Source organism: Sebastes umbrosus, chromosome 6, assembly GCF_015220745.1.
Source record: "Sebastes umbrosus isolate fSebUmb1 chromosome 6, fSebUmb1.pri, whole genome shotgun sequence".
Lineage (NCBI taxonomy): Eukaryota > Metazoa > Chordata > Actinopteri > Perciformes > Sebastidae > Sebastes > Sebastes umbrosus.
This window is the reverse complement of record NC_051274.1, coordinates 29,729,870-29,749,082: the sequence shown is the minus strand read 5'-3', so window position 1 is coordinate 29,749,082 and position 19,213 is coordinate 29,729,870. Positions and strand designations below refer to the sequence as shown.

The 19,213-nt window shown below is 41.9% G+C and overlaps 1 protein-coding gene across 1 annotated transcript in view; it reads right to left on the bottom strand.

Moving 5' to 3' along the window:
• Window positions 1-19,213, bottom strand: part of plxna3 (plexin A3) — a 122,365-nt gene that overhangs the window by 5,874 nt on the left and 97,278 nt on the right. The window contains 23 exon segments of the mRNA XM_037772637.1: window positions 1,066-1,216; window positions 1,411-1,623; window positions 1,716-1,885; window positions 2,238-2,350; window positions 3,082-3,159; window positions 3,257-3,353; window positions 4,711-4,814; window positions 5,850-6,009; window positions 7,795-7,941; window positions 8,270-8,336; window positions 8,463-8,563; window positions 8,989-9,144; window positions 10,777-10,919; window positions 11,510-11,744; window positions 13,334-13,477; window positions 14,446-14,565; window positions 14,681-14,800; window positions 15,451-15,544; window positions 15,647-15,817; window positions 15,911-16,047; window positions 16,678-16,798; window positions 16,897-17,045; window positions 18,102-18,292. Of these exon segments, the coding sequence (XP_037628565.1) occupies window positions 1,066-1,216; window positions 1,411-1,623; window positions 1,716-1,885; window positions 2,238-2,350; window positions 3,082-3,159; window positions 3,257-3,353; window positions 4,711-4,814; window positions 5,850-6,009; window positions 7,795-7,941; window positions 8,270-8,336; window positions 8,463-8,563; window positions 8,989-9,144; window positions 10,777-10,919; window positions 11,510-11,744; window positions 13,334-13,477; window positions 14,446-14,565; window positions 14,681-14,800; window positions 15,451-15,544; window positions 15,647-15,817; window positions 15,911-16,047; window positions 16,678-16,798; window positions 16,897-17,045; window positions 18,102-18,292 (3,182 nt within the window).

Sequence of the window (19,213 nt, the reverse complement as noted above, 5' to 3'; positions counted from 1 at the left end):
AGTGACCAAAAGAATGAGATCACAGATACAAGCGGTCAAAATGAGTTTCCTCTGCAAGGCGTCTGCGCTCACCCCCAGTGACAGGGTGAGGAGCTTGAAGTAAAACCACTGCCCCATTTAGAGGAGTCAGTTGAGGTGGTTCAGGCATTTGATCAGGATGCCTTCTGGATGCCACAGGTTGGTCTTATAAACAGTAAATTCATCAAATTCAGTGGTAGCCACCGCGCAAATAGGCTATTAGTTCACCAGTCACCAAAACAGGAAAACCAATGAAATGACACTGGTATGGTACGCTTCCTGTGATTGGTTCGAATGGTGTTCACACCAGAAATGAACCGCTCCAGGGTGCACACAAGGTTGTTTGGTCCGCACCAGAGTTCGAGTCCGGCGTTCAAACCAACCCAAACGAACCGCACCAAGGGGGTAAACGCTCCAGGATTCGGTTCAACAGATCTAAACAAGGCTGGTGTGAACGCGCCCTTACTCTTAGAAACGTTGGCCACCATAAATATTGCCGTCAATGTTCACGGCAATCTGACCTATGTGTTGTATTTTTCCCTCTGCGCTGACTACTGATTGAACTTTCAGTTCTGGTGAGATTGGTTACTGCCTATGTAGCGTCAGCTGAGATCTTGGCCAATAGCAGAACTGGATACCTAATGCCTCGGTTATACTTTCCGCAAGGACGGTCGCATGGATATGAGCTGATGTGGAATTGTGACGAGGAAACGTTTGGATCTTTTATATTCCATGCAGGTTTCTCCGTGGCAAACACATTCTCAAAGGTCCTCATAGTTCTCCATTTTGTCTGCCCAACCCGCGATGTTAGAAAAATTTGGATGTGCATGGACAGGTGAAAACCCGCAACAAGGAACCCCCTGCTAAGGGCCGTGTCTGATGGAGTGACGTCACTTTGGCCGTGCGGACACTCTCGACCCTTGCAGATGTGGCAAATATAAATTACGCTTAAGACACAGCGACTATCTGAAATGTAATGATGTCAAACCTGACACTGATGACCAGCAACTGTGATGTCATCAAGACATGAAACCCCGTCGCTCTCACCTCTTCCTTGTACTTGTTGATGTAGAAGTAGAGCTCACTGAGCGCGCTCAGGGTGTTGAACTCAGTGCCATGCAGACGAGACTGCTCCACCAGGTAGGCATCCATGTCCTGATCACTGATGCTGGGCATCTTCGCAATATCCCTGTAGTACCTGCAGGACACACACGAAGTGTATAAGTTCAAACTTTATTAATTGTATCACCACGGTAATGTGTTGTTTCCCTAGTTAGCATGTTAACAAAGTCTGCACCCAGATCATGTAGTTTGGTTAGCATGTTAACGACCTCTCCATCCAGTTCTTACATTGTGTCTTACAGCATATTAACGTGTTAAAATGTTAGCTACCTCTCCACCCAGCTCTTGTAGTTGGGGATGTCTTTAGCGTAGAGCAGCTTGTTGGACGGAGAGTCTTTGCCGAGCCGGTGTTCGGACGTCGAGCAGGAGTCCATGAAGGTCTGAGCGACGACCGACAGACAGGCGTCGGTGATGCTGCTCTTGTGGATGTCAAACACGAACTGAGGATTCTTTATGACGTTCACCCAGAACCTGAGAGGAAGGCTGCAGACACATAGAGAGGAGAAAGATTTGTTAAACTGTTGTCATCGACGTCTTGTGAGAAAAATCTTCATTATCTTTGGATTTTCTCTCACCAGTTGCTCTTCCAGGTGTGTCGGACGTCCGGGTCGGTGATCTGTCGTTTGTCGGCTTGCTCGTCCAGAAAGTCGAACATGTATTTGATGGCCAATGGGAGAGCAGAGCCCCGGTGGGCGGTGCTGAACACCGTCTCAAACAGGTCGTCCACAAACTTCTGCAGCGTCCCCTGGTGGAGGGAGGACCAAAACATGGGATTAAATATTTTAACAGCCATAATTTAAATGACTAAATATAATAATAACAAAATAAATGTCTCACTTTATATGAAAAAGATTAAACAAAAAAACAAAATGTCTCCATGCATGGAAGACCCAAATGTCTCAACAACTATCGGATGGATTGTGATGAAATGTGGTTCATCATTCATGTTCCTCTCAGGATGAATTGTAGAAAACTGCGGTGTGTGCAGGTACATTATGGGCCGTTGCACCGCCTATAAAATGTCTCCTTTCCTGTTTTTTAGAGTGTTAACGGTAGAAAGAAGATGATAGGAGACAGAGAGTTGTTGTGTTTGTTACCTTGGTAGCCAGCAGTCTGGTCAGGTAGATCTCAGAAACCATCTTGCTGCCTCTGTCTCCTTCTCTCTGATCACTGTGCTCGTGATTCTTCACCAGGTGCCACAGTTTAGTCCCTGAAAGCACACAGCACACATACTGTACAGTGCAGTACACACAGTATACAGTCCTCTCTAAGCAGCTGATAATACATAACTAAAACTACTAATGCCAAGATTTTGTTTTAATCAAAGCAACGACTACTACTACTACTACTGCTACTACTACTACAGTACTACTGCTACTACTACTACAGTACTACTGCTACTACTACTACAGTACTACTACTACTACTACTACTACAGTACTACTACTGCTGCAGTACATGTCTCCTGGTGATCATTGGAGCTCTAGATCTCAGACTGTCAGGACTGCTGCTACTACTACTACTACTACTACTACTACAGTACTACTGCTGCTGCTGCTGCAGTACTACTACTACTACTACTGCTGCTGCAGTACTACTACTACTACTGCTGCAGTACTACTACTACTACTACTGCTGCTGCAGTACCTGTCTCCTGGTCTGGGGTGATCATTGGAGCTCTGGATCTCAGACTGTCAGGACTGCTGCTACTACTACTACTACTACTACTACTACTACTACTACTACTACTACTACTACTACTACTACTACTGCTGCTGCAGTACCTGTCTGCTGGTCTGGGGTGATCATTGGAGCTCTGGATCTCAGACTGTCAGGACTGCTACTACTATTACTACTACTACTACTACTAATACTACTACTACTACTACTGCTGCTGCAATACTACTGCTACTACTACTACTGCTGCTGCTGCTGCAGTACCTGTCTCCTGGTCCGGGGTGATCATCGGAGCTCTAGATCTCAGACTGTCAGGACTGCTGGACGTTCGTAGTAACGACTCTGAGGACACAAAGAGAGACAGGGGAGAAGTTATCTGATTGCTGATTGGCTCAGAGTTAATGTGTGTGTGTGCGGGCGCCGTATCTCCGCTCTGTACCGTATCTGCTCAGGGATCTGGTGAAGGTGAAGGAGTTGGCGATGTTGTACGCGGATACCTGCTTCTGGACCAGCGCCACCAGAGAGCCGTCCGTTACCTAGCAACACACAGCAACACATCAGTCAGTCGGCCAATCGCTCCATCAATCAGTTGACTAATTATCCATTCAGTCAGCTAACTCGGTCGATTCGTATCTCGTCCACAATCTGGATTCACTCTCCACACGTGTCAGAGCAGGAAGTGATAAAGAGCTCAGAGAGAGACGGAGGCTGCCCGGCGTCGTCATCTAACCAAAGGACATATTCAGCTTTTAAGCTCTTAATCTGCTTCAAAACCTACTTTTAAAGACACTGTTTGACAATAATGCTGACTGAGTGAAAGCAGTCGTTCCTTATAGAGAATATATATAGGATATAAATATATAAATCCTGTGAGATTAGGACTGTAACACAACTTCACTCCCACTAAGGAAGGTTTGGTCTCACCACCACCACCAAAAGAAATCTGATCATTTAAAGATTTTATCTATTAATCTAACTTTATTTTCTGTGCTTCTTTATCTTTATCTTTATTATTATTATGATTCTGTCCTACTAGGTCTGGGATGATACACCTATCCCCTGATAAGATACTATTACAATACTTGGGTGCCGATTCAATATGTATTGCGATTTTTAAACATTGCAATTTCATATTGTGATTTATTTTGATTTTTGTTAACTTTTTTAAACTCTAGACCATGGGAAAAAAGTTAAATCATACACTTCTAAGGACTTTTACTTTGGAAAAATATCTAGATTAATAAATAAATAATGTTTCCACCCCTATGTTCTACCCTCCCCCACCCTTTCAAAATAAAAGCCCCATAGAATAACTGCAGGAAGTACAGAAAGCTCAGGATGAGGCTTGTTTTTTTAAATAAAAACCTCCAACTGTCACTGCATGTTAACAGGAAACTATAGATAGACCTACTTTTTTCAATATAAAAGCCCCAGAATACAACTATGGTTATGTTGCAAATCTCATACTTTTTCTTTTTACTTTTAGTACGTATTGCAGCTGCCCTTACAAAATATGTACTGTTGCATGCAGTATGCATACAATTGGGACATATTACTTCGTCATGTGTTAGACAATAATGCTGACTGAGTGAAAGCAGCCGTTCATTGTGGAGAATATATAAATCCTGCAACATTAGGATCTGTAGGTCTGTAGCTCCACTTTACTCCCACTAAGAAAGGTTTGGTCACCACCACCACCACCACCACCAAAAAAAACAGTAACATTTTCTGATCATTTAAAGATTTTATCTATTAATCAAACTTTATTTTCTGTGCTTATTAACATTATTATTATTATTATTAGCATGAAATTAGTATGAAATCTGAGTACAAATTCACCTCATATATCTATTCTGCTAACCTCCAAATGTGTGTGTGTGTGTGTGTGTGTACCTGGTAGTGTGCCAGTGTGTTCAGTCTCTTCCAGTCGCTCTCTATCTTGGTGGTCACGTCTTCGTCCTGCAGGATGATTCTGGTCAGTCGGCCCTGACGCCACTCTGACAACACAAACACACGCCATGTATTATTTATTTATTGTCGTTGCACAAAGCACTGAGACAATGAAATGGAGTTCAGCATCCAACCAGAAGTGCAAAATGTAATAAAAAGTGCAGAGTGATGTACAGAATAAATAGTAAGTGGTAGATATGCCGAAATATGAACATATCTTCTTCCTCTGTATCATAGAGCTCCATTAAAACACAGCAGTGAGCCTCACTGTTGATACTTCATTACCATGAACACACACACTGTAGTTTATTCTGACTCCAGGACCGGCTCTAGCCCTTTTGGTGCCCTGGGCTAAATAGGCAAAAAACTCTGACCCTAGCCCCATTAACCGCAACCCACATCATACTTTGCATCAGGTTTTAAGACAAAAGATTTTTATTTTCATAAATAACTGTATTTATTATAATATAAATAAACGATTGGTCCCTGATGTTATTGGCTTAAAAGTGTTTGGTCAGATTCACTACAATTTACACTTTTATCAACAAATAAGTGTGTGAAAGTGTCAGAAAGAGAGTTACAGGGATGAACAGTGTATATCTTTCTTTCTTTCTTTATTTGTTACTTTAATGCAAAAAATGAGGAAGGGTACCCATCAGCATTTTTTAAAAAATTATAATTTTCTTTTTAGAGGGCCATCAGCGCCCCCCAGAAGGTGGCGCCCTAGGTGACCTCCTATGTGGCCTACGCCCTAAACCGGCCCTGTCTGACTCAATCCCACATACACCGTCCTGCTGCCACTCTCACTCACCAGAGCACCACATGTGGATTAATCCACCGCTGAAAATAGTCAACAAAAGCCAACAAAGTCACTATCTCCTCCTGTTTGTTTGATAAAACTACAGTGAGCAGCTGTTTTAGGATATTACTGATGAAAATGTATATATTTGTGTTTTTAAAGATCTTCAGTAGGAACCAATGGGCTTGGAGCTGAGAGACACAGACAAGGAAGTCAGACACTATTGAGAGACGGACTAACAGGCTGTCGGTTTGAGTCATGTGTCTGTGATGTAAGCAGTTACCGAGGTCCATGTCGTCGGCCTGAGGTCTCTGTGAGAACGGGATTCCTTTGTAAACGGCGTCCAGCAGTTTGTCTTTGACCTGAGTCACCGTGTCGCAGTTCAACACCTTCACCGGCACCTCCGTCCCCGCCTCGCCCTCCGGAGGGATACACATCAGAGTCTGAGAGAGAGAGACAGGGAGAGAGACAGACAGACAGTCAGACAGAGAGACAGACAGACAGAGGGACAGAGAGACAGAGAGACAGTTCAGCATTGAATCAACTGTCTGAACTTTATTACACAGTGTGTGTATTTTCCACATTGTTGTCACAGTGATGAAAACATCATTATCGACCGGCTGTTGAATTGGATACTACACACACACACACACACACACACACACACACACACACACACACAAATACATAGAAAGGACAAACACATTACAACGTCTTCACACAGAAAGACGTCGGCGCACACACTCAGACATAAACACTAATTTACATAATAAACACAGAAACACGGTCTGTGATTCAAAGCAGTGGTTTGTTTGTCAGACTGTGTTATCATTAATGAATAATAATGAATAATAATAATAATAATAACCAGCTGACACGACAAACACTGAATATTCATCCTACTGAGACTACGTCAACACAACAAGCGTCCACACCAACATGTTCTCATCCCAACTTGTCACATACGGCCGCTTTGTCAGACACCTCAGCGTCACTACAGCCACCTTTTCTGTTAGTAACCATGATGAGGTGTTTTGTGCGTTGGAGCGTTTAGTGGAGGCAGAATAATTCTCTGAACATGTTAGTTAACGCTGGCTAGCAAGATGTTGGCTTGTTTTTTTAACAATGGCTGAAGAAAATACTAGTTTATCTCAATATGTACTGTCACTCACTCTCCGGGATCACGAGTGTTAGTTGAGAAAGTTAACATTAACCAACGGGACCAGATTAGTCGACCCCTACGCTGCTGGCAGACTACTTCAGGAGGAGCAGACGGCTGGCATTTTCTGTGTTGCATGACAGCATGGCGGTATTAGCAAGCTAAGCTAGCTAAGTAGCCAGCCGTCCGACCAGCGGGCTGGTGGCTAACGGCAGCGCTGTACTGATAAATTGAGGGCGTATAAATGTTTGGATGCTTATAGTTAACTATCTTCAGTAAAGTCAGTCAAAAAGAGAGTCGTACAATATCGGCAAAGTGTTTCAGAGATGGAGAGAAAGGGTTGCTAATAGTTTAGCCTTCTGCTGTGCGTCGGTATCCGACACTGAGGGGCGTGACATAGCGTCGGTATTTTATGCCCTGGGAATGAGAACGGGCTGTCCACACAGTCTCCATGTTGTTTCAGTAGAAACGTCCAAAATGAAACACCTGATCAATAATAAACATTCAGTGTTTTATTCCTGAAATGTCACATTTAACAATATGATGTGACCATGAACAACATTGAATACAGTAGAATTATGATAAGTAGTGTCTGATTAATGTGATCATATAAACGACTTCACTAAACTATTTGTTATTGTTGTTTGTTTCTATCATAATTGTACTAATGAACTGTTAAACACCATCTGTCTCTGTGTGTTCATGTTCTGCTGGAGATTCTTCATTTGTTCAGATGTCGTCGTCGCCGTGCTCGACTGTGATTGGCTCAGCTGTATCAGAGCTATGGGACCAGTGATGTGATTGGCTGAGAGTGTTTGTATTAATAACCACAACCTCTGATCTATATTTCCATTCACCATCCAGCCCTTTAACATCTACAGTCTGTGCACCCAAAACCTACAGCTTTGCACTTGTCGCTGCACTGCATGATTTAAATACGGGGAAAAAAACAGGAACCTGCACAGTGTTTTCACTAAAGTTGTCTTTGATTGAGTATGATATAAGTATGACAGTGTGTGTGTGTGTGTGTGTGTGTGTGTGTGTGTGTGTGTGTGTGTGTGTGTGTTACCAGCTGTTTGTAGTCGATCTGCTGTCTGATGAGTTTGTCTTCACTCAGAGAGTAGCGAGCCTCTCCGGTGATGGCGTCGATCGGCCCTTTCTCCATCTGCTGCTTTATGGCACAGTACAGCATGAAGAGAGGCTCGCCAGCACACTCCTGACAGACAGACAGAGAGACAGATAGAGAGAGAGACAGACAGATAGATAGAGAGCGAGAGAGACAGACAGATAGATAGAGAGAGAGAGACAGACAGTGTCAGAGATTCCTTCATTACCACAGTTTAATCCTGAAAACTCACCAGCAGCAGGATTTAACCAATCCCCTTCATTTCCTATGAATAAATCAACTGCAGCTCTGGTCTGATTGGTCACGGTCAGACTGGAGAGGAAGAGCTTAACGAGGTCAATTAGGGAGAGGAAGGAAGGAGGAAGGAAGGAAGGAAGGAAGGAAGTAAGGAGCGAACAAACGAAGAGATGATGATTACCTTGAGGAAGCGATGCAGCAGGAAGGTGAACCAGTTCGTCAGCATCTTCTCAGCTACAGACTCCGTCCTGAACACACACACAGAGAGGTCAAAGGTCAGGTCGAATGTTCAGGTTGATCCACAATCAAAGATCATCTTATTATCCCATTTAGTTTGGGCTAAAAGGGTCAAAGGTCAAAGGTGGTGTACTGACCTCCTCAGCAGCAGTTTGGGATGGTTCTTGTTCTCCAGGTTCTTCTCGATCAGGTCGGCCAGCAGCTGTTTCAACACCACGGTAGCATATTCCATACGACCCTACGAGACAAAGATCAACCGTTAATCTGCTGTTAACTGATATTAACACCTACAACAACATCTGTTAAATAGTTATTAACAGACATAGCCACCTATAAAACATCTATTAACTAGTTATTAACAGTTGATACCACCTACAAAACATCTATTTAAGGAATTATTAACATCCATACATCTTTATAACACACTTTTGAGGACCTGTTACCAGTCACAGACTGATCTAAAAACAACTATCAGTAACTATTAATGATGGTACATGTATTAATCATATTTGTAACCATTATCAGCAGCTTCACAGATTATTATAGGAGGTACCTGCAGAGTTTATAACCATGTTATCAGCAGCTTCACAGATTATTATAGGAGGTACCTGCAGAGTTTATAACCATGTTATCAGCAGCTTCACAGATTATTATAGGAGGTACCTGCAGAGCCGCCATCAGCAGCGAGGCGACGTTCCCTCGGTCTCTCATGGAGAACGACCTCTGAGCCTCCAGAGTGTGAATGAAGTTCAACAGGAACATCTTGTTGTTCAGTAACTGACTGAAGAGACGCAGAGCTTTCTCTACGTTAGCTGGAGACTGAAACACAAACAGAGACACACATCTAACAGTTAGGGGCCTGTCCTCACTGGACCAGTACTCTGGACTAGTACTCTGGACCAGTACTCTGGACCAGTACTGACATGGGAACATAATCTTTTTGCACTGGAGTTATATGCTATATATATCACACCTCTTAATGCAAATGTTTTTTACATTCTCATTTTCTTATTTTTAATTTTAGTTCTTATATTTCTCTACATATATTTTTGTTTATATTGTAGCACATAATTTGCATGTTACATACTCCTTTATTTCTATTTTCTTACATTTCTTGTGATTATACGAGGCAAATGTAACGCTCCCCCGCAGGGATCAATAAAGTATTTCTGATTCCGATTGTGACTTTTTTTAAATAACAGAATAATATAAATATAAAAAGCAACTGTTTCCATCATTATGAAATGTATCTACTAAATTGAAATACATACTTTCAGTCTGAATTTGTGAACTCTAAAAAATACTTAAAATAAATCGATTGATTTTGTGAAATAACCTCTTAAAATTAGATTCTGGAAATTTCAGAATTCATCTACATGTTTTAAATTATTTTATTCATATATAGTAACCCTTTAGTTTAGGCCCTACTGTGTTTATTGTTTCCAATAAATATATAATCATTATAATAAATGGTTTATACACTATAATGTCATTGCAATATGTAATTATCTCTGATGTCCATCAGGAATAGCTGTCCATAAATCCACTTAGAAATCAGAGAGAAAAGACGCCGCAGAACTCCCCTGAGAATCTTCATGTTTTTAACTTTTCTTCAGTATCACAGTAATCCAGTGATAGTTGTCTGTACATCCATGGGTACGCTGCTAACAGGAAATGCTAATTGTTAATTCTGCAGAGTTTTTAATGGAGTTTGATTAAATGTCAACTAATATAGGATAAAGAAATGGGGCTCAAGTTGTAGCTCAGAGCATAACTCACTGAAACCAAAGCAACGTCCCCCAAAGCATTATGGGAATTTTCTTCAAAGGAGTGAAAGATTTTTCATGCTGCACTATAAATATTATTATATATTTTTTGACATTGACATTCACAGTGTGAGAACAGTAGTCAAATGTATACCATCTCACAGTATATATTGTCATATTGCCCAACCCTATAATTTTAAAAGAAACCTTAATAAATCGAAACCAGGACGAGAATTATAATATGCAGAAAAAACAAGCCATCTGTTTGAAATAATAATAATAATAGAGATTCACAGTGAAGACAGAAAACCTCTGGAGCTCCCGTCGGTCCGCTGAGAACAGAGACAAAGATAAAGAAACTTTTCTGCCATTTCTCATCAAATTCATGGAAATCCTTCCACCCAGAGACTGATCTACTTCCACACCTAGTTATTAGGATCTGAGTAAATCTAATTCATAGCTGCTGCTGCAGAGAACAGAGGCTCAGTGGCTCAGAGCTTCATGCTGGGTTCGCTTAATTAAAGCTGCGTGGCGGCCCAGACGACGCTGTAGATACTGCGGAGGGTTGTTCTGTTTCACCACACAGACACTTTAAAAGCAGCTCAGACTATTTCTGTAATATGTCCTGGTATTTGTTCTGTGGATAGAAGTAATGAAGTGATATATTTGTGTGTGTTGTTCGTACGTCGAGCTCTTTGAGGACCGGGTGTTCTTCTATTCCGGGGAACATGACTCTCATGGTGTAGGTTCGGTACTCCAGGAAGGGGATCTTCACTCCGTCCATGTCGTTGGTCAGTTCCTGGATGTCTGTCTGCAGCTCTGCAAAGGCTGCAGGGAGGAAGAACAAACACTTTGTTACCATACGTTAAAGGGCACGTCCATCTGCGTTCTTTTTCATTTTTTTCAAATGGAAACGTCCACTCAGCCGTTAGCAGAAAGCAGTGATGTAGGTTAGCACAGTAAGCTAATCAATAAGGTTGTGAATAATGTGAACGCTTGCACTAGCTGAGTCAACGTTAGCTGTGCTAAGATTGGAAATAACTGAGAGAAGTGGGGTTGTATGTATACTCATGTGTTCTGAGAGGTAAAATTACTGTTTTTGTGAATGGAGTCTGGTGGCTTTGAAGAGAGTGATATAACGGCTAAAAAACTCGCCGTCAGACAGCCCTTTTTGACGGGGAACTGAAGCCGTTGTATCACTCTTTTCAAAGCCACCAGAGTCCATTCACAAAACCAGTAATTTGACCTCTCAGAACACGGGAGTTGCTGGTCTACGGCTGCATCGATCGGTTGGTTTGTTTGTGTAATTGTGTGACTTTCTGATCTGAACTAACGTGACGTCCACAGCAGTACATTGCTTAGTTTCCTGCCGGTCTTTAGACCAGGTTACCACAACATCCTCTCACTACAGAACGTACCCTCCTTGCACTCCAGCGCCACCCGGCTCTCCAGGTTGTCCATCTGCAGCTGGAGGCGTTTCAGCGTCCGGTCGGCGTCGCGAGTCTTCCTCTTGTAGGCGATCAGCACGGCGATGATCGCGATGAGCAGCACGCCTCCGCCCGCTCCGATGCCGATGATGGCGGGCAGCGTCAGGGCGCTGTCGGAGTAGATATGGAGCGTACCCGGGGAGTACTCCAGACCTCCAACTAGGATCTAGAGGAAGAGAGAGAGACAACATTAACATCAAGGCTGACGATTTTGATCATCTTTCCTGCTTTTTCTATTGTTGTCCCTCGGCTTTGGAAGACCTTCCCAACAATGACGAGATATATAATCTCTCCATCGTGTTCTGGGTTGACCCCGTGGTCTCCTACCAGAGGATGTACCCAGAAAACCCCTAGGAGGATCCTGATCAAACGCCTAAAACTTACATTTTCCCTCCATGTTTTGTCTCATTACTTTTTTGTAAATTCCCAAATGTGGACATCAAACATCTTCACACTAACAGAGACGTATACTGGCAGACATCTTTATATTCATATTATATATTTGTGTATTAATTATGTGTGTTGTCTCCTGTATGAATGTTTTATTAAAGTGTTTCCTTCCACAGGTTATAAACATCGATTATAAAAACAGACGAAGGCTCGTATGAATAATGTGATGAATAAATGATGCAGACGAGTTGATAGGAACTCATCAGTTCATCAGTTATCATTTATTCATCAGAGAGAAGAAGGAGCACTAACATGACATTCTGTATTGATTAGTAATCAATAGTTTTAATAATGCATCAATAGTCTGTCTGCTCTGGTTTGTCTGCTCACTTTGAACATGTATATATATATATGTGTGTGTGTGTGTGTGTCAGCCTCTGATCTGTGACATCAGACCAATTACCCATGATTCCCTGCGGCTGCACTTAATGACTTTCACCTTTATAAAGACCTTTCTTCCTCCTCCCTCACCTCCTCATTTTCTTCTTTCCTAATCTCCTCTTCCTCCTATCCTTCCTTCTCTTCTTCATTTCCTTCCTCCTCTCTTCCCTTACTTCCTCTTCATTTCCTTCTTCTTCCCTCACCTCCTCTTCTTCACTTTCTTCTTTCCTCATCTCCTCTTCCTCCTATCCATCGTTCCCTTCTTTATTTCCTTCCACCCCCCCTCACTTCCTCTTCTTCATTTCCTTCCTCCTCTCTTCCTCTTCCCTCACTTCCTCTCCTTCATTTCCTTCCTCCTCACTCACCTCCTCTTCTTCCTCCTTTCTTGTCCTATCCTTCATTTCCTCTCATTCCTCCTCTTCTCTTTTCCTCTCATCATACCTCTTTTCTTGCTTCCTCCCCTTTTCCTTCCTCCTCCACTCTTTTCTCCTCTTCTACTCCACCCCTACTTCTCCCGTCTTTCCTTTTCTCCTCTTCTTCCTTTATTTCTTTCCTTCCATCCTCTTTTTCCTCTTCCCCTTTGCTCCTTTCTTTTTCTTCCTTCCTCTTTTGCTCTTCTATCGTCTTCTCTTCTATCTCCTCTCCTTCCTCATCCTTTCCTCCTCCGCTCTTCCTCTCATCACTTCTCTCCTTTTGTCTTCATTTATTCATCAAATGTGTCAAATTATTATTGATAAATGTAAATCAAAAATTTCACTGATTAACTGATAAAATGTTTCATCTGTAACAACATTTAATTGACTAAACTACTAATTGATGATCTAAAACATATTATAAGTCCTTTTGAAAAGCGTCTGATCGATCATGAACCAATCACGTTCAGGTGAAGAAAAGAGGGGGCGGGGCTAAGGTCCCATCACTCACCAGGACTCGCTGTTCTCCGGTCAGATCTGGCGAATCACAGAGCAGCTGGTTCTCTGACACGGTCAGCAGGCAGGGAGACTCTCCGATCAGAACCGTGTAGTTCAGACGGTTGTTACCGGGCGCCGGCGGGATCAGGTTCTTACCCTGGAACCAGAACAAGTACTCAGATCCTGTACTGCAGTAAAAGTACTAATACCACAGCGTAGAAATACTCTGTTACAAGTAAACGTCCTGCATACTTCAGTAAAAGTATAATTGTATTATAATAATTGATGCATTAATGTGTTCATTACTTTAATGTTCCAGCTGGTAAAGGTGGATCTGCTTTTAATTATTTTTGGTATATTAAAGATTTTTTTTTAAAAATATTTTACTTATTTTTGTATGATAATTTAGTAAATTTACTAATGTTTTTCTGATATTTAACTCATATTTTGTTGATATTTTACTAATCATTTTAGGATATTTTACTATTTGGGGGATTTTTACCAATATTTTGTTGATATTTTGCTAATATGTTTTGGGATATTTTATCAATATTTTTTTGGGGATATTTTACTAATATTTTTTTAGATTTTTTTGACTTTTTTAGGATATTTTATATTTTTGGGTGATATTTTACTGATATTTTTGGGATATTTCAATAATATTTTTAGGATATTTTACTATTTTTGGGGATATTTTACTAATATTTTTTGGCATAATATTTATAATATTTCTGGTATAATTTATTTGTTCATCAGGTAGAGCTCATTTTAATGACTATATACTGATGGGTAGTTTATAATAATACATCATCATTTATTAGTTGATTAGATTTAGTTTTAATAATCTGAATCTGTTAAGTAACTAAAGCTGTCAGATAAAAGTAGTGGAGTAAAAAGTACAATATCTCCCTCTGAGATGTAATGGAAAGTAGAAAGTAGCAGAACATGGAGACACTCAAGTAAAGTACAAGTACCTAAAACTTGTACTTAAATATGGTAGTTGAGTAAATGTACTTAGTTACTTTCCAGACGCCTGTTCTTATACATATACAGTATGTATATAAACGCTGTGTCTCCGTCAGATTGAGTCTCTGCTTCTGTACTTCCTGTGTGTATGTTTCTTACCTTGAGGATGATGGGTGACCCTGGTTTGACCTCCAGGATCCCAGAATTCCCCAGAGAGTCAAAGGTCGGGTTTGGGTAGTGTGTGAAGGGGGTGGAGTTCAGGACCAGCAGAGCGGAGACCTGGACAGGACCAGAACATCAGGATATAACATCAGGGACTGGGACTCACTGCTACTGTCGGCATCCTGCTGTCTCTGAGTGTGTGTGTGTGTGTGTGTGTGTGTGTGTGTGTTACCTGGTCAAAGATGAAGCCAAACTCGTCGGGGCGCAGCGCCCCCTCTGGTGGGTTGGGTTTACCGTAGACCAGACCAGGAGCCAAACATGTCATCGTAGTGTCGTTGCCTTTAGTACAGAACTAGAGACAGACAGAGATTATGTTTAGATCGGGAGCTTTCAGAGATTACTTGAGTAAAAATCAAACTTCAAGTCTTTAAAAACGTCACGATGACATCACGGTCCCTCTGCCTCACTCCTCGCCGCTAGGAGACTACTTCGCTGAGAGGAGTAGTCAATCTCCGGACAAGCTAGCTAGCTAACTAGCCAGTTCCGGAGACAGACAATCTAGCCGTCTACTCCTCCTGAAGTAGTCTGGCAGCAGCGTAGAGGTCGACTAATCTGGTCCCGTTGGTTAATGTTAACTTTCTCATCTAACACTCGTGATCCTGGAGAGTGAGTGACAGAACATATTGAGATAAACTAGTATTTTCTTCAGCCACTGTTGTTAAAAACAAGCCAACAATACTTGCTAGCCAGCGTTAATTAACATTTTCAGAGAATTATTCTGCCTCCACTTAACGCTCCGCCCACAAAATACCTCATCATGGTTACTAACAGAGAAGGGGGCTATAAAGGGACCCTTCAGAAAAACCTTCTTAAGAAAAGATAAAATGAAATATGTTTCATGTGTATCACGTTGTGACCCCTCAGATTCATCCTGTGACCCCCTGACGGGGTCCTGACCTCATGTTGGGAAACCTCTGATGTAAAGTCTCAGGTTGCTCTTACGTTATTGGTTTCCACTCCTCCGTACTTGGCTCTGACTTTGGGCTCCTGGATGGTCAGCAGGTTGGTTCCTGTCACTGTTATCACTGTACTGCCACTGTACAAACACACACACACACACACACACACACACACACGGTCAGTTACAGATCAATAGTGTGATTGATGATGTGATTATCTGTGAGGAGGATCCTCTTACTTGAGGATGGTCCAGTTGGGCTCGATGCTGCTGATGGTCGGGTCCTCGGTGTAGACGTATCTGGTGTCTGAGCTCGTCACCTCGGCCTTGTCAATCATCAGACGGATGGGGGCGGGGCCAGAGCCCAACAGGGAGGCAGGAGTTATGCAGATTATTTCCCGATTGGTCCGTCTGGGAGAGAGGAGGAGGAGGGATGATTGATTAATGATGTGATTTATGTTTATTAATTTAATGATTGATGAGAGTCAATGGATCCAGACTGACTTGACAAACAGACACTCCTCCTTGTCGATGTAAACGATGACGGTGCTGCCGGCGTCCAGGTGACGACCCGTCACCGTGAGTCTGGTTCCCCCAGAGACAGGACCCTTCCCTGGTAGCACCCGACTGAAACTGGGGCTCTGGAGGAGGAAGAGGATGAAGAGAAGGAGGAGGAAAAAGGAGGAGGAGGAAAGAGGAGGAGGAGGGAGAGAAGGAGGAGGAGGAAGATGAGAAGGAACAGGAGAAGGAGGAGGAGGAAGAGGAGGAGGAGGAAGACAAGGAGGAATAGGAAGATGAGGAGAACAGGAGAAGGAGGAAGAAGAAGAGGAGGATGAAGAGGAGGAGGAGGAAGAGGAGGGGGAGGAACAGGAGGAGGAGGAGGTAGAGAAGAGGAGGAGCAAGATGAGGATGAAGAGGAGGAGTAGAAGGAGGATGAAGAGGAGGAGGTTGTTACCAGTAAATCCACATTACTGTTGTTACTCAGCTCTGTATTACAGTTGAACCTTTCCAAAATGAATATATATTAAGTAACATTACTTTAATACTGTCTGTTGTACTTCTTCATGTCAATATACTATTACTACTATTACTATTATTATAAAAACTTTGTTATGACTCAGTACAGTAAATAACCTTTTATTTAGTTTCTTTCTTAATCCTTGTTGATTAAAGCTGATCTTTCTTTGACCTGCTATTTGTCTGATGTTTAGAAGTAGTCCTTCATTTTCTTTAGCCTCATGTCGACTGACTGATGACGAACACACACTCACCACGAAGGAGTAGGTCTGGGTGGAGAGGGTCCGGTACTCGGCGCTGCAGACGCCGATGCAGAGCTCCACCGGACCTCCTGGAGAGTGAGGGAGGAGAGCTTCGGCCATGTCGCACACGATCCTGCAGACAGACGGAGAGAGAGAGAGAATGAGAGTCAGGACACGCCTCTGACACTCTGGCAACCATGTGTTCACACCAACATACAGACACTGACTGACCTCTCAGCGCTGATGTACTGCGACTGGACGGGGTTACAGCGCACGCCGGCCACCTGGACGTGAGAGATCTCCTTCACCTGCAGACCAAGGTTCTCCCCCTCGATCGTCACCCGCGTCCCCCCCTCCCGAGGTCCTGTCAGAGGGTCAATCTGTGGGGGGGCGGGATCAATCACTAATCAGTCATCAATCATGTTTGATTACTGAGACTCTTGTGGATCCAACGAGTCCAACTGTATTCATGTGTGAGGATGTTAGTCCCCATTTCATTGTAGTGAGACCATTTTCTGAATCGGACCTCACTGTATAAAATGACCTGTGGTGACCTCTAGGATAATCACAGGCTCATGAATCTTTACAGCCACAAACTAGAGACCTAGAGCATTCAGTGGAGGGATGGCTTTCCTAGGTAGATTGACAATAAGGGGGTTTCTGAGCAGTTTACACAACAGAAGCACTCGCCATCCAATCGCCAAAAAATGAAATTCTTGCAGAAATCTCCAAAATGTCAAAAGTTTTTGAAACCAAATCACAGCATGGCTTTTTCTATGGTGTTCCTCAAGGTCTTGGTGTCTTAATGTGGTATTTTGGAGGGATTATTGATCATTTTCAGTAAATAAAAAATGGTTAAATTTAGCACCAAATCTGTGTAACAAATGGTATCAACCCCAAAAATTGCTGCAACAATTTATGAGACATAATAGAGCATGGGGATGGACATCATATACTCATATCAACATGTTCTACGCTTTTAAACACTTTCACAATTTACTGTAATTGATTAAATAATAAATTAATAATTATTTCTTATTAATGGCTAGAAGAACTTGACACACAGTGCAGAGCTGCATCTCAAATTAATCTTCAGGTTCCAGCTTTCAGATGATGTACACCACTTCTATGTGACATTTACTGTTGACTATTTAAAATAGATTCAGGCTGCAAGTCGTTAATGTTACAGATTACAAACTTGATTAATCAATTTGTTGTTTGGTCGATAAAAAATATAAGAAAATATTTTAAAAAGGCCATCACAAATCCATAAAGCCAAAGGTTCCTGTTCATATGGATTGTTTTAAACCATCCAAAACCTAAAAATATTCAGTTTATTATCACATAAGATGCAAACCCTCAAAACTGAAAAACTAACAATTAACTAATAATTCCTTTGCGTCAGTGCTGATGAGGTTGTGGGTTTCATTCCCTACCTTGGTGATGCGCGGGTGGCTGCAGCGCAGGTTGTGTCGGCCGTGGTGCATCCAGTTCTGCTCAGCTGACGGACAGTGTTGGCGCAGGAGACACTTCCTGCTTTCAGTGCACCAGCCACATTCAAAGGTTGACGGAGCTTTGAGGCACTGACCACAGCTGGAGCGCTGAGCCTCGCACTTATACAGCAACGCTGACACACAACACAGACATACACACACGTTTACACAGCAGCAGCAGCAGCAGAAGGTAGGTAACCTTCATAATAACTAGAATACGATATACTGTATGAGCTTCACTGAAAACAAGAATAAAACGCACTAGAATAACTGACAAACTATGACCACTTTATTGTGTGTTTGGAAATGTTCTCTATATGTTAAGTTCACATTTGTTTATGTTTATATTGTTTTAATTTTGCCGTCTCATTCATTTCATACTTTCTTTTTCTGCTGTGCCATTTCCTGTCACTGTATTTATTTTTTTAAACTTCTTCTGGAAAGCAGTTGCCACATTACGACCGAGTATTAGTGCCAAATTGAAAGAAAAAAAACCCCTGAGATTACGAGAATAACGTCAGAACTTTACGAGAAAAAAAGTCCTAATATTACGAGAATAAAGTCATAACTTTACGAGAAAAAAAGTAATTTCCTCCTCCATAAAGACGCAGTTTCCCCATCAGGTCTCTGTGTTGTTCTTTCTTCAGAATAAACGCAGTTTCTTGCACAATCTTTTCAAGGTCCTGATACTGATGATAATGTGGTACTGATGTGCCGAAAGATGAAGTATTTCGTTATTTGTGAAACCTAAACTAAAGTATATGTTTCATAAGTTCCTCATTTTCACACATGCTGCTCTATTTCCCCTCTAAAATAACACGTAAAATTACTACTTTATACTCATAATATTACAACTTTCTTTCTCGGATTATTATAACTTTATTCTCGTTATATTATGACTTTATTCTCGAAATCTCAGATTTCTTTTTTTCTCTTCAATGTGGACCTAATACTCCGCCGTACCACATCAATTAAATCATCATTATTAATACAAAAACGTTCAAATGTGAAGTTCAAACAGATGTATATTGGATTTTTTTTTAAAGTTGGAATTA